Below are 13,565 nucleotides of genomic sequence, written 5' to 3'. Positions count from 1 at the left end.
ACCGCGTTTGGTTTGCTCGCGCTCTGATGCCTCCCTCGCAGTATACGAGACGGGAACACTTCAGCTGACACACTGCCAGCTACGCCGCCCAGGGTGATAGATCCTTGTCCAGATAGCATGGCTCGGTCAATCTCTTGTCCGGATATTGAGCAAAAGAGGATTGCCATTGCGGTTTCGCGACACTCAGTCTCGTTAGGCTGAGTAAGGAACATCGGTTTGTTGGTTTGTATCTGCTCCATGTTGACATGTTTGTGTGCAAATGATTCGAAGTTCGACGTCCAATAGACTTTCTGACGAGACCCACTTTTTGCGCCAGTGGCCATCGCAGGCGTCACGTCGACTCTTGCTGGAGTGCCGTTGACGATACATACTCCATCGATCAATTCGGAAAATGCTGAAGTGCTGTCCAAGACCTGTGGTAAGGACTCTAGGTACTCGAGCTGTATTCGCTCAGCGGAAGATGGCCACGATCCGATCCTCCGTACCGCACGAGGATAGGACAGCAGCCGAGCCCCGTGAGGGTCAGTTGGAAGCCGTGGTATTGGCCAATATCAAAGAGGTCAACGACAATGTCAGACTGCTACGGCTATTTCCCGTGATCAATCGCACAATCAAGGTCAGAGTGCTTCATAAGGCTGGCTTTCCACACACGCTGATGGAAGACCAGTAAAGTTCCTGCCAGGGCAGTGGCTAGACACGTTCATCCCTGGGATTCCTAGAGCCGGAGGCTTCACACTCACATCAACACCAGATCAAGCACGCGCTTCGGTCTCAACGCCGCCATATCTGGAACTAGCAATACAGAAGAGCAGGAATCCACCTGCTCAATGGCTGTGGAAGCCAAGCGAGGAGATCATTGGCACCCAGCTCGTTGTACGAGTCGGCGGTAGTTTTACATGGCCACCGCCTCATCTGGACGTTGCGAAAGTCGATAGACTTGTACTGGTCGCCGGGGGTGTCGGCATCAAGTGAGATCTCGATGAGCAGAGCCATTCTCAAACTAATGCGATCGCAGCCCGCTCATGTCCATCTTCTCACATCTCATACGCACATCACAACGACCCCGCGAGATACACTTTGTGTACGGCACAAAGTCAGAATCTGATCTTGATCCGCAAAGGATCTTGTTCCTCCCACGCCTCATGGATCTTGTCGCAGCAGCAGCAGACTCCAACGTCACGTTGAGACTGTTTCTCACTGGGACCGGGGACCAAGGCTACATTGAGCACGGAAAGCTCCCGAACAGCACATTCGGCGGACGTATTCAGGAGATTGATCTCCTCAAGGCGATAGACGGCTATAAGAAGAACGTGTTTGGACCCGAGCATGACCGGAAGGGAACGGTGGCATTAGTCTGCGGGCCGCCAAAGATGACGGATGAGATGGTGGCCTATCTGCAAAAGCAGCCTGGGATGTCTTTGGATCGTGTGTTGTGCGAGAAGTGGTGGTGATTATTCGAGCGAGTTAATCCTTCTTCAGTTTCCGTCTCTCGGTGCCTTCGGTCACCAACGCTGCGAAGTCTTCTGGTGTCTTCCCGCGCTGTCTGTCCTCTGTGACTTCCTTCCCGAGGTCTGTGCCATCAGCGATGAACTCATACACTCTAGCCACGCTTCTGAAGATGGACTCCTCCCGACTGAAGCCACCGTCAGCTTCGAAGGTCTCGGCGATCTGCTGCGAGTGTTAGCTATGCGCGTACGGCAGGCTACTTTTGCACTGATAGGACGTTTGGCTATGATCATACCTGCTCCATCTCATTCACCCAACGATATGCTTTCGGTGGCATGCTGACAATACCCCTCTCCGCTCTTGATCTAACGCTTGGATCGAGCTCTGCCTGCAACTCTTGCAGGACACCCAAATTCTGGGCCGCGGTGTAAGATTGTACCGTCAAAGCCGTGAAGCCTTTCGAAAGACTTGCATAGCACATCTTCAAGCCCGTGGCCGCGCCAATGGTATCTTTGATGTGCCTCGCATTGAGTGCGTCGAACAGATGCTTGCCACTTGGCTGTGCTTCGTCGAGTCGATATGGTCCTGACATCGGAATGCTAGGCCGGGACCATGTCCCGTCGTCTTGCTGCTTTGGAGGCCCTCCAATTATACCTCCGTCGACGAATTTAAGATCCGGGGCGGTCTGGGTGCAAATGTCTTGGATCTCTCGGCATGATCGAGGACTGATCGCGTTCAAGTCGAAGAAGTAGAGAGGCCTAGTACGACCATCGGAGCCTGCATCCGAGGCTGCTTGCGATATCCTTTTCGCGGTTGCAATGGCATCCCGAGGAGGAACAATGGAGAAGACGAAGTCGCAAGTCTTCACCAGCTCCAGATCCGAGTCCACAACGCCGATCGAATTGTTCGCTGCTCTGTTCTTTGTAGCTTGACTGAACTCGTTAGCTGCATCGATTTTGTCTTGCAGGAGCATTGAATTACCTCCGATCAGATACATTCGTGGTTACTGTGTAGTCGTTGGCCATGAGTAATTTGGCGATGCCGAGACCCATGTCTCCAATCGAGACTATACCTATCGTCGCCAGAGGCATCGTAGATCGTGGTACTTGCTGTGCGAAGTGAGGTGGGAATATGTGGTGTTGTATGCCATGAGTATGCAAGATTCAGCTGGCAGATAGATGGGTAGCTCAGATCGCGCTCTAATCCGAAGTTTCCGCCACTACCTCCATTTTACGAATTAGATCTTTACTGATATAGCTATATATAGCCCTCAATTAATACACACACCACCACTGGTTACACTGTTGCCATAGTCGTCGTCGCCAAGCAGTCGTCCACTATGTAATCCTTACCGTCGCCGGCGCCGAGCTACCACTACTATCGCCCTTACAAACACACGCCCTTACAAATATACACGCCCTTAGCGCTCTGCTTCTCCTGCTGCTGCTCTTAGTGCGATCCTACTACGATGCCACGCCCGCCGCCCGATTACGAGTACCTCCGCGAGGAAATTAAGCTGTTGCTTTACGTCTTAGGCCTGAGCTACAACGTAGTAAGAGCTTGGCTAAGAGAGTACAAGAACCTGGATATATCGACCCGCTCGTTTAAGAGGCAGATACGTACGTAGGGCATTACAACGAGGCCACGTAGACCAGAGCTTAGTATCCCTAATAAGGAGCGTCTGCGTGCAAGGATTAATAAGCTATTTTGGTAGACGGATAAGAACGACAGCAAGTGCCATACGATCCTGCAGTTAGACGGATTTAAGCTCTCGAAGTAGCAGTTCGTTTAATTAAGGAAGAGCATAGGCTACTACCGCAGAATCCCTAAGGACGATTTACTATCCTACGACGAGATTATTAAGGGCATATTAGTTAGTGTAATTAAGGGTGGAGCGTTAGAAGACTACGGATACCGCAACCTCGCAAGGGAGATGCGGAAGGAGTTTAGACTAATCGGAAGGTTCGCGATCTCGGGCTCTTAGTAAAGCTCTTAGTGCTAATCCGTATATATAGGGACCGGATCTTTAGCATCGCCTACCGTCTCAATCCTGCACTATTTAATGCACGCCGGATTAGTAAGAGAGTAAAGGTTCGCTCTTACCTTCTAAAGGCTAAGGGCCCGGATTATATATAGTCTGTGGATGCATACTGTAAGCTAGAGCTGTTTAGTATACAGTTTTACTACTGTATTAATATGTATTCACGCAGGGTTATATAGGCGTATATCGGCACTATAGCTAAGACGAAGTTCTCGGTGTTCTGTTAATATCTCGGTGCAGTTAAGGCCCGTGGGAAGACGCCTTAGGTAAGCTGCAAGCTGCTCTCGGTATACTTCTTAGTGCTCTCTCGCTAACCTGTATATACAGATTATGCGTGCTAACTATAGCGTAGAAACTCCGATAATAGCCGACGCTTATCTGTGTTTCCGCGAGCATTAAGAAGGGCACCTGCTCTGTTTTAATAAGGCCTTCTAGTATACAACTAGCAAAGGCAACAACACTATTAAACGCTTTTAGGGTCTTAGAGCAACAGCTGCGTTTAATAGGTAGCGTAACTTCTTTATTAAGCTCCGCAACAAGCGTCTATATAACGAGGATCAAAAGGCTAACCGCATAGCGTTCCTTACTGTCTATCTGCCGATCCTTCGATACACCGTCTAGCTGTTCGTTGAAACTTACAACAGCCATCGCATTCGCAAGCACCCTAAGATCCCCGAGCATGTTAATAGCATTCCGAATATCCTCTACGACTATCTAGAGCTTAAGGGCACCGAGCTATACGGCATCGATCTCGACACTACGCATCCGCAGATACAAGAAATAATCGACTAAATAGACGAGTTTAGTAAGATACCTATTTGCCGAGATCCCTACTAAGATCTACCGAGAGATAACCTATTAGGTAACACCGGCGGCTCGCTAATTTGTATATATACAGACCTCGTTTTATACCTTCCGCCTAGTACTATGCAATAGGTTAACGCTTCCCTTGCCGCCGCTAGACTCCCTGCTAAATTAAATAGTCGTAAGAAGACTGCAAGCGGTAACAAGCTCTATATCGTCGCATATCTTTATATCCGCGCTATAGCCGCTACTTATCTGGCCGCCGGTAGTAAGCTAGTGGAGTTTAAGACGTTAGCCTAAGGTGCAGGCCTACAGCTAAGGGATCGCACAAGGCAGATATTTGCGGAGAATAGCTTCCCTATCTAAGATATATATGTAGAGCCTATTAAGAGCACAGCATAACAGGCCCTTTAATAAAAACTCTGCTCTTAATCCTTCCTAGCCTTTAGCTCCTCGCCCTTCTTATCCTCTGCACCCTTTATACCCTCTATTTTACGCACAATTAGTCTAATACACACGCATCCAGCCCTAAACGAACCCTTAATTATGCCTCCTTACACTAAGTTCTGCACCGACGGTAGAGCTCCTTATGTCGGACTTACTAGCAACTGCGGCAACTGCGGCTGCGATCTACCGTCTACTAAGAGCCGCGATAAGAGCGCTTCCGCTACGCACGCCGCACCGCCGCCGGTAAGCAAGCCTAGCACTAGAGCCTACAAGGGATATAGCGTTCTGCAGTCCGGTCGTGCTAATCTAATTCGCCAGAGCACTTCTAAGAAGTCCACACGCACTACTAATACTAGCACTCGCGGTCTATTGCTCGACTATGTAGCTTAAGCAGCTACTACTGCTTAAGCAGCTGCTGCCGCTTAATCTGCCGCCGCCGCCCTATCGCCAACTCCGCCGATTTAATAGACCGATCCAGCATCCTCCGGTGTAGCTAACAACGCAACTAACAACCGACGTAGCAGACCGCAAGTCGAGACTCTATAGGAAGTTAGCATTGCCTGCACAATACATACAGTTAGCGTGAACACTCGCAAGCCGGCGGTGTATACGTATAGCGAACCGAAGGATGCATTCGAGTAGACCGGCCAAGGCGTTATCGACGAGATAAGCGCTATCTTAGCGGGGATCTTAGTAGAAGAGCGTAAATCCTAGCTACTAAATTAGCTCCTTAATAAGAGCGACACTACTAGCCGTCGAGTCCGTAGCCTTAGTGTTCGATACTACGACTACTTCCTTACAATTAAATATAACGATAAGAATTAACCTATTCGGCCTAGCAACAACAGCACTATATTACTAAGCATCCTCCGGCAGCTAGCGCCCTTCCTCCCTAACATCACGGTCAGGCTCGTTAAGGCTAGTATATACATTACGCTACTTGTTAACGAGTTTAGCTAGTTTAACGTCTATAGAGGCTTTGTCGGTATAGAGTCCGAGCACCGGCCAGAGCAGCGTATTGTACTATCCGCTACTGCGAAGAAGCCTTTATTTAAGCTACTAAGGAAGATAAAGAAGAAGGAGCAGAGCGGTAGTAAGTTTATTAACGAGCTCGCCGCTACGACTAACGCTAGCGCTACTCTTACCGCAGGTCTTACCGCAGATCTTACCTCTAAGGGCAAGGCGGCTAAGTAACCAGCCAAGCCTAAGCTATCGGACGAGAACTAGCTACAGCAGGAGATTAAGGCATAGGCCGCTCTCGGTAGCGACGATACATCTCTTAGCCCTAATCTCGCTCTTAGATTCGCTATTACCAGGTCCCTTAAGCCTAAGCCTATCGACGAGCCTGCCGCCGGTGCCTCGAGGCCTAGCAAACATGCTGCTAGCTCGGAGCTCTAGCCATCCTTACTAGTAAGAATTAAGAACTCTATAATTATTATCGACGACGACGTTAACTCCGATTCTAGCTTGCAGGATATAATTGTTAAGGCTAGAGCAGCAGCCGCAAGAAGGGCCAAGGAGAAGGCGGCCGAGTCCAGCTCTACGGAGCTACTAGTACAGACGCTAGTTAAGGCAATAGCATCTTTAACGTCCTCCGGAGCAGCTAATATAACAGCGAAGGCACTATCGATAAAGCCGGCTAAGCTAAAGAAGGTGTGTAAGCTATCGCGTATGCGTGAGCTATTACATGCTCCAAACCTTACGCTATTACAAGAACGCTCTAAATCACTAGATATCCCTCTTAAGCAGGAGTAGAAGGGCTTTAAGGTAGAGCCGGTCGTCGATAAGCCAGTCGTTGATAAGCCAGTCGTTAATAAGCTAGTCGTTAATGAGCTAGTCGTTAATAAGCTAGTCGTTAATAAGCCAGTCCTTAAGGAGTCTGTAGAGCAGAGCAATAGTCTACAGCGGAGCGGTCGGAAGAGGATTCTAACGCAGAAGAGGGCTAAGAGCGAATCTTAGTATAATCTTAGTGCGTTTCTCGGTGTAGTATATAGCAAGGGCAGCATATATAAAGGAAGCAGACACAATAGAAGTATATACAGAGGAAACTTAGGTATTATTTAGCAGCTCGAGAGCCGATCTTACCGTATCTTAGTGCGTTTCTTACCTATTTGCCCTCTAACTTCGCTAAACGCCGCTTAATCGTAGCATCCTTCTCCTCTAACGCCTCTCTTACTATCGTTAATTCCTCCTAGTTTAGCTTATAGCTAGCTAGCAAATCTATATACTACTCTTTAAGGAGTTTAATCTTACCTACAAGTCCCTTAATCTTAGCGCTATAGCTAGCTTTAAGGAGTTCGATCTTACTTAGTAGTGCCTTACCCTTGCTCGCTAGCTCTAAATTCGCATTAGTTAACAGCTTAATATCTCCCTCTATTACTGCTACCTTCGCCTCGAACTCTTCTATTATTTCTCTAAATAATACACTACTAGTAGCATTAGGCTCTGCTCCCTTATTAACTAGCTTACTAGCACCGTAGTTAGCCTTGCTACGGCTAAAGCAATATCTATAAGTCGTCTTGTGCGTTATAATGTCCTTATATACGCGACATACGTAGCCTACTCGCTTGTAGAGTCTACACTCGGTAAACGCCGGCAATCCTAAAACAGGATAATTAGCTAAGATCGCACTAGGATATGCCGAGATCTCCTAGATTAAACTTACCTTTGTCCGTCTCCTACACTCGACCTATATAGTTGTAGCGGTTAAGCGTCTACTTTCCGCTTTTCCGCACAGCAGTATCTACCGACTGTGCTTTAGTAATAGCTTCGTTCTAAGTAGCGACGCTAATATACTATAGAGCGAATTAATCTATTATAGTCGGCATACGGTAGGCTCGGAGTTCTTTAGGCAGAGTCGAAGGAGATAGCGGCGGTGTTAGAGTTAGAGCATCGGCATTAGTTAGAGGATTATTAACATCTCGCATTAGTATATCGTCGCGCTCGATCGGCAGGCCCTACGATTCGAGTCTAGCCTTCTTAACAGCTTCGCCTTGTAGTATGTTCTAAGCAGTAAAGGCCATTATATTATAAGTAAGAGCGAGAGCGAGAGCGGCAGAGATTAGTAGTAGTAGTAGTAGTAATGTTAATGTTCGAGAGAGAAAGAAATAAGGGCGGAAGATGCTACTTATCTACGTAAACGGCGGTTTGTTCGTATTATGCGCACTTACATGTAATTGTCGGCTCTTAGCAGGCTCTTAGTGGCTAGGTGACAATAGTTGATAATATATAGCAACAATAAGAGCGTTTATTGAGGGAGTGAAGTCATACCAGCTCTGCACGTGACCGTTAAATCACTAAAAAACACGTAGTGGCGGAAACTTCCGTTTAGTACACCATCCTCACTGCAGCCCCACCAAGCTCCACAACATTGACTTCGTCTCCCTCGTTTCACCACGCTCTTGAAACGAATGAAGCTCGTCCAGCATTTGAGCTCAGACTCATCTCGAGCTGAAATCCTGTTATCGACCTCATTACAAGATCTTTGAGCGCATCTGGAGGAAAGCGCGGTCCTGCACCGCATCATATAATCGGCTACTAGCCTCGCGACCATTGACTATGGAGTCTTAGGGTTGTCGGTCGTCCCCAGCACGTCTTGTGCTTTCAAAACGTTGTGCCAACCACCTACGCCAAGAATGCCACCGTCCTCAGCATTAGGATCCATCGACCATTTACGCAGCGGCTGAACGTCCAGTGATGAACGATATCCCGCATGCCACATCTCCAGTGCAGCCCACGCGATCATCAGAGCATTGTCTGTACAAAGACTAATGGGCGGGAACTCCAGCCGGATGCGATCGTAGCCCCGAGCATCGAGCATAGCTCGTAGAAGGTGCCGTAGAAATGAGTTTGACGCCACGCCTCCGGACACGACGATGGCGTTGACGTCCGTAGCGTTGCTGGACAAGTGTAAGATGATTCGAGAAGCAAGATGCTCAAATGCGATCCGTTGGACCTCTCGAGCCAGCTCTCGTCTTTCGTCTTCACTTATGTCCTCAGGCCTCCGGCTCACGCTGGTCAAACGACCTTCGGCATCCACCACTCGAGTTGTGATACGTTCGATGGACGTCGTAAGGCCTGTGAATGAATAGACCATTCGTTTTGATGACTTCTCGCCACGTTTGCTTTCTGACAAAGGAGGGAATAATCCCCATCGCCATTTCGTTGGCCGACGCTCAAGTTCCTCTCGTCGGCGCGTTGGCGCAGTATATTGATAGTCGGATGGCCCATTCGGGAAGGCAAACTCTTCAAGAGCTCGGCCGTAGGGTATGGCGAGTCGACCGGCGGGCAATATGGCCCGAGCAGCCTTATCCAGACAATCACCAATTGCGATATCTTGCGTATCCGCAAGGATGGAATGCTCGACAAGGCCCGTGGAATTGATAAGCATGGTGTGTCCACCAGACGCGAGCAGCGTAAGGAACGGGAAAGCGGGATTCAACGGTTTCGGCTGCCCCAAATCCATTTCCATCGCGGCGACCAGTCTCGGTGTCAATGCATGGGCTTGCATGTGGTGAGTAGCCAACAGCGGGACGTCCCAAGCCACCGCAAGGCCCTTTGCTGTGTCCAAACCGGTGGATAGGTTGCTTCTCATGCCTGGTCCACGAGTCACAGCGACAAAGTCTGGCTTTGGGCTGACCTGTAATGCCTTCTGGACTAGCAGCGCTAGATTACGTCGATGAGAGTGCAGGGCAACCAGCGGATGTATGCCATTGTACGCATCGTTGTCGGCAGTCACCTTTTCTAGTATTTGTTAGCGGCCACCTCGATCTGCTGTAGCCACATGTTTTAGAGGCGGTGGGATGCGGTCTTTCATATGACTTACCATGGAAGTGAACCTTCAGACGTCCATGGAGCTGAGGCGAAAGGAGTTCTGCAACAGCAACAGAAGTGTCATCACAGCTCGTCTCGATGGCCAGAGTAACGATGCTGCGACTCACATGAGCATTCACATGGCGGCGATGAGACAATGCCGCGCTCCTTGTCAGAAGCGACCGCATGTATTGTTACTGATGTCGTGGCACAAAGGAAGATGAGGCTCTTTCACGAGCAGATTCCGAGTGCCTGGGCTGACGGCTGCGGGAGGAAGATCGACCACCGTGCGTCAGCGGTCTTGGATCCTGGATCCTGGACCGCATTTCCCCACCACCTAAGGTACCATCACCAGAACATCACGCTCGCTTTCCACTTTCATCGCAACACCGCACTGAACCGAGGTGCTGCCACTGAGGAAATGGCTCTCAGATGACCTTGGCCTCGATCTGGCTACACTGCACAGCCAAGAATGGACAAGGACAAGGCCAGCGACGGGCCCTCCGTGACGTCGTCCGCTTCTTACGACTATACCTCACTCCCGGACTGGGACGACGACTTCTACGGCGACGATGACATCCTGGCATTTGCCTCGGCGCTCGCAGCGCCCGAGCAGCTAACAGCCTCACCCTCGGAAGAGGATCTCTCGAATCCGAAGCGACCAAACACCGAGTTCATCACCGCCTTGAACGATTGGCGTCCTGTACGTCAGCGGAAAGTTCGTCGTCCCGGAGAGGTGGCTGCTGGGAAGAAGAGCAAATCTGTAAAATCGCGTCGCGGTAGAGACGAGACTCGGGAGGGCTGGACCTACTCGATTACCAAGTATCCGTTGTTGCTATTCGTCTTTGGCTGGATTTCGTTCCTGGGAATCTGCTATCTACTCACAAGATTCTACATATACCTATACGAACAATTCGTGACATGGCGGGGAAAACGGAACAAGCTGAGGAAGATGTTGAGAGCTCAGGACAATTACGAAGATTGGGTAAAGGCGGCGAAGGACCTGGACAAACATCTTGGCAACGATGTGTGGAAGGCCAACGATGAAGGCTCATACTACGATTGGAAGATGGTCAGGCAGGTGGTGAAGCAATTGAGGACATTGCGGGCCGAAGCTGAGGAAGACGAGCGAGACAATGACGGCCGGACAGGACGCGGTGGAAGTCGAGCTGTGGACGAGCTCCGAGCAGTCTTAGAATCCTGCGTGAAGAACAACTTCGGCGGGATCGAGAATCCTCGTTTGTACAGTGAGACATACTACGGAACGAAGAATCTGCTCCAGAAGTACGTCGAGGAGACATCGGAGTCTCTCAAATTCCTATTCTCGAGTCAACAGCTCAGCCAAACGGAGAAACGCTCCCTGGCAAAGCATCTTTCAGCGAACTTTGGACGGACTGCGTTGTGTCTGTCCGGTGGCGCTACTTTTGCCTACTACCACTTTGGGATCGCAAAAGCCTTGCTCGATGCAGACCTCCTTCCCAACATTATCACGGGAACCTCGGGCGGTGCTCTGGTCGCGGCATTATTGTCTACAAGGACAGAAGAAGAGCTGAAAAAGCTACTGGTACCCGCGCTGGCTTTCCGAATAACAGCCTGCCACGATCCTTTCTGGGTTTGGCTCAAGCGATGGTGGAGGACAGGTGCTCGCTTCGACTCCGTTGACTGGGCTAAGCGATGCTCGTGGTTCTGTCGTGGTAGCTTGACTTTTCTTGAAGCCTACCAGCGGACGGGTCGAATTCTGAACGTAACATGCGTGCCCAGTGATCCTCATTCGCCAACCTTTCTGGTCAACTACCTCACCGCTCCGGACTGTGTGATTTGGTCGGCTGTGCTTGCATCAGCCGCCGTGCCTGGGATTCTCAACCCTGTGGTGTTGATGCGCAAGTTTCCGGACGGCTCACTGGCTCCGTACAGCTTCGGACACAAGTGGAAAGATGGATCTCTGCGGACGGACATTCCTCTAAAGAGTCTGAACCTGCACTTTGGCGTCAACTTCAGCATCGTGTCGCAGGTGAATCCTCACGTCTCGCTCTGGTTCTTCTCTTCTCGCGGCACAGTCGGGCGACCAGTAACACATCGGCGCGGACGTGGTTGGCGAGGAGGATTCTTGGGCTCGGCCATCGAGCAGTTCATCAAGTTAGATTTGAACAAATGGCTCAAAGTCCTCCGACATCTGGAGCTCCTGCCCAGACCTCTAGGACAAGATTGGAGCGAGGTCTTTCTCCAAAGATTTTCTGGCACCATCACGATCTGGCCGAAGACGAAGATTTCTGACTTTCCGAACATCCTTACTGACCCTACCATGCCTCGTCTGGCAGGCCAGATCCGAGCTGGACAATTAGCGGCGTGGCCTAAGCTCAAATTCATCAGCAATCGCCTCGCCATCGAAAAGGTCATCGAGGAAGCGCGAGAAGCCACACGTCCTGCCGAACAACCATTTCCCACACCTCTGCCCGATGAAGGACGTCTCCGAAGCGTTCTTAGCGAGGACGATCTGCAAGGCTTACTGGCCAAAGCGCGAGGCAACAATGGCGTTGTCGAGGTTCCCGAGCAGCTACTTACACCATCCCGTGAGCGTGAGCACCCCAATTTCAACCGCCCGATGCCACAGCGTCAAGACTCTCCATCTTTCACCAAGCGGATGTCGAGTTTTTGGGGCCAATTGCAAGCTCCTTCGCCGCGCACCAGTCAGGAGACCGTCCGGCCAACGGTGAAGGAGATGCAATCCGCGACGCCTACCGCTCGAAGTTCTCGAAGAGGCTCCGGCGTTGTGGATGAGTTGGTGCGGCAGAGTCGAGTGTTTTTCGATGACTTTGAAGACTCCGAAGTCGCCAGTGACACGGATGCTCGGCAGGAAGGCGACTCGACAGAGGAAGAGGAGATGTCGGATACTGCTCTGTAGAGAAGAGGCAGTAGAAGCAGTCTCATAGAGCCTTGTGGTGATCTGACACCGAAAGCATCTGTCGTGTTCGGTTGTTGTGCGAGAGGCATCACGGAGAAGTGAGTCCGTTATGGCAGATCCTCGGACTGTCGGCAGATCGTGCATTGGAGGACGTTGGGCAACGCTCGAAATCGGCACGAGGGCTCAGGTCAAGGTATTGTCGTCATGGGCGGATAGCCCAGTGTGTGTTTGGGTGATTACTTCATTTGCAGCGTTCTAGCGATAGATTTATCGATTCGATGAGGGCGCTCGGGGTCTTGAATCCCGAGACCGATAGACCAACAGGATGATGGACCTTGAACTTGGACGGTGAAAGTGCCATTCCATCAGAGTGCTCTCGTTGTGATTGTCCGGATCCCGATTGCACAGCTCCGTAGCCCTGGGAGCTGACGTTGCCAGTCACCACGCGCCTTGCCCGTCAAACACCGAAATCAGCCGTCAGTATCCGCGTGAAGGCTCCCAAGCCGGTGAGGAGCGATGTTGCTAATCCAGCAACCGTGCCTGATGACACTATCGTTCCCGACGTCCAGCCATGCGTGCTGCCCAAAACGGGTCGAGACTCGAGAGGTGACTCGTGGGTTTCGGGTGCCGATTAGATCACTGTACCGACCTATGTAGTCCAACGGGGATGTGGCTTGCAAAGGATGATCGGTCCGCCGCGCTGGTATCTCGGCCGACTGCAGAATGTTCGCGCAGGGAGGAAGACAGGACCGTAGACTCCGTAGGAGGTAAGTGATGACCAAGATATGCTTGAAGTATACGAGATTCTCCCGCGGAGATGTCGACTTTTTCAAATCTACCGTAATCAGATATATGAGTGACCAGGGCGTGTAACTAATCCCTACCGTGGCTCGTGACGTGATCATACAGTATTCAGTAGGACAGCATCTGGTTGCATGATATGCTTTTCGTGATTGCGGTCTGAAGCATGTTCTACTCTCGAATTTTATACTTCTTGCGAAGGCGCAGCCTGTTCGCTATCAGGTTGGAAACGTAGCTGCAATCCACGAAGCAAAAGCGTTTCAGGCGGCGTGCATCGCTGAGCGACCCTGCAGAAGTTCGGGCAAGATGCTG

At 50.6% G+C, this 13,565-nt stretch overlaps 4 protein-coding genes across 4 annotated transcripts; 2 read left to right on the top strand and 2 right to left on the bottom strand.

Moving 5' to 3' along the window:
• Positions 1–249: 249 nt before the first annotated feature.
• Positions 250–1,451, top strand: MYCGRDRAFT_98569 (uncharacterized protein; the record flags this gene model as incomplete). The annotated part of the gene is made up of 3 exons (XM_003857240.1): positions 250–616; positions 673–968; positions 1,121–1,451. 3 exons carry the CDS (start codon positions 392–394, stop codon positions 1,449–1,451), a joined length of 852 nt encoding a protein of 283 aa, XP_003857288.1.
• Positions 1,452–1,464: 13 nt separating this feature from the next.
• MYCGRDRAFT_66377 (uncharacterized protein) lies at positions 1,465–2,572 on the bottom strand (the record flags this gene model as incomplete). The annotated part of the gene is made up of 3 exons (XM_003856334.1): positions 1,465–1,671; positions 1,742–2,378; positions 2,428–2,572. 3 exons carry the CDS (start codon positions 2,535–2,537, stop codon positions 1,465–1,467), a joined length of 954 nt encoding a protein of 317 aa, XP_003856382.1.
• Positions 2,573–8,294: 5,722 nt separating this feature from the next.
• Positions 8,295–9,749, bottom strand: MYCGRDRAFT_66375 (uncharacterized protein; the record flags this gene model as incomplete). The annotated part of the gene is made up of 2 exons (XM_003856333.1): positions 8,295–9,481; positions 9,564–9,749. The coding sequence occupies 2 exons, from the start codon at positions 9,736–9,738 to the stop codon at positions 8,295–8,297; spliced, it is 1,362 nt and encodes a 453-aa protein (XP_003856381.1).
• A 150-nt stretch (positions 9,750–9,899) lies between these two features.
• MYCGRDRAFT_53317 (patatin-like protein) lies at positions 9,900–12,068 on the top strand (the record flags this gene model as incomplete). Its single annotated transcript, XM_003857241.1, has 1 exon — positions 9,900–12,068. A coding segment is annotated over one exon (2,046 nt), but the record flags the coding sequence as incomplete, so codon positions are not given.
• Between the last annotated feature and the right edge of the window lie 1,497 nt (positions 12,069–13,565).

Source organism: Zymoseptoria tritici, chromosome 1, assembly GCF_000219625.1.
Source record: "Zymoseptoria tritici IPO323 chromosome 1, whole genome shotgun sequence".
NCBI classification, from domain to species: Eukaryota; Fungi; Ascomycota; class Dothideomycetes; order Mycosphaerellales; family Mycosphaerellaceae; genus Zymoseptoria; species Zymoseptoria tritici.
The sequence above is the reverse complement of the archived record's forward strand: the minus strand, read 5'-3'. Positions and strand labels throughout refer to the sequence as shown.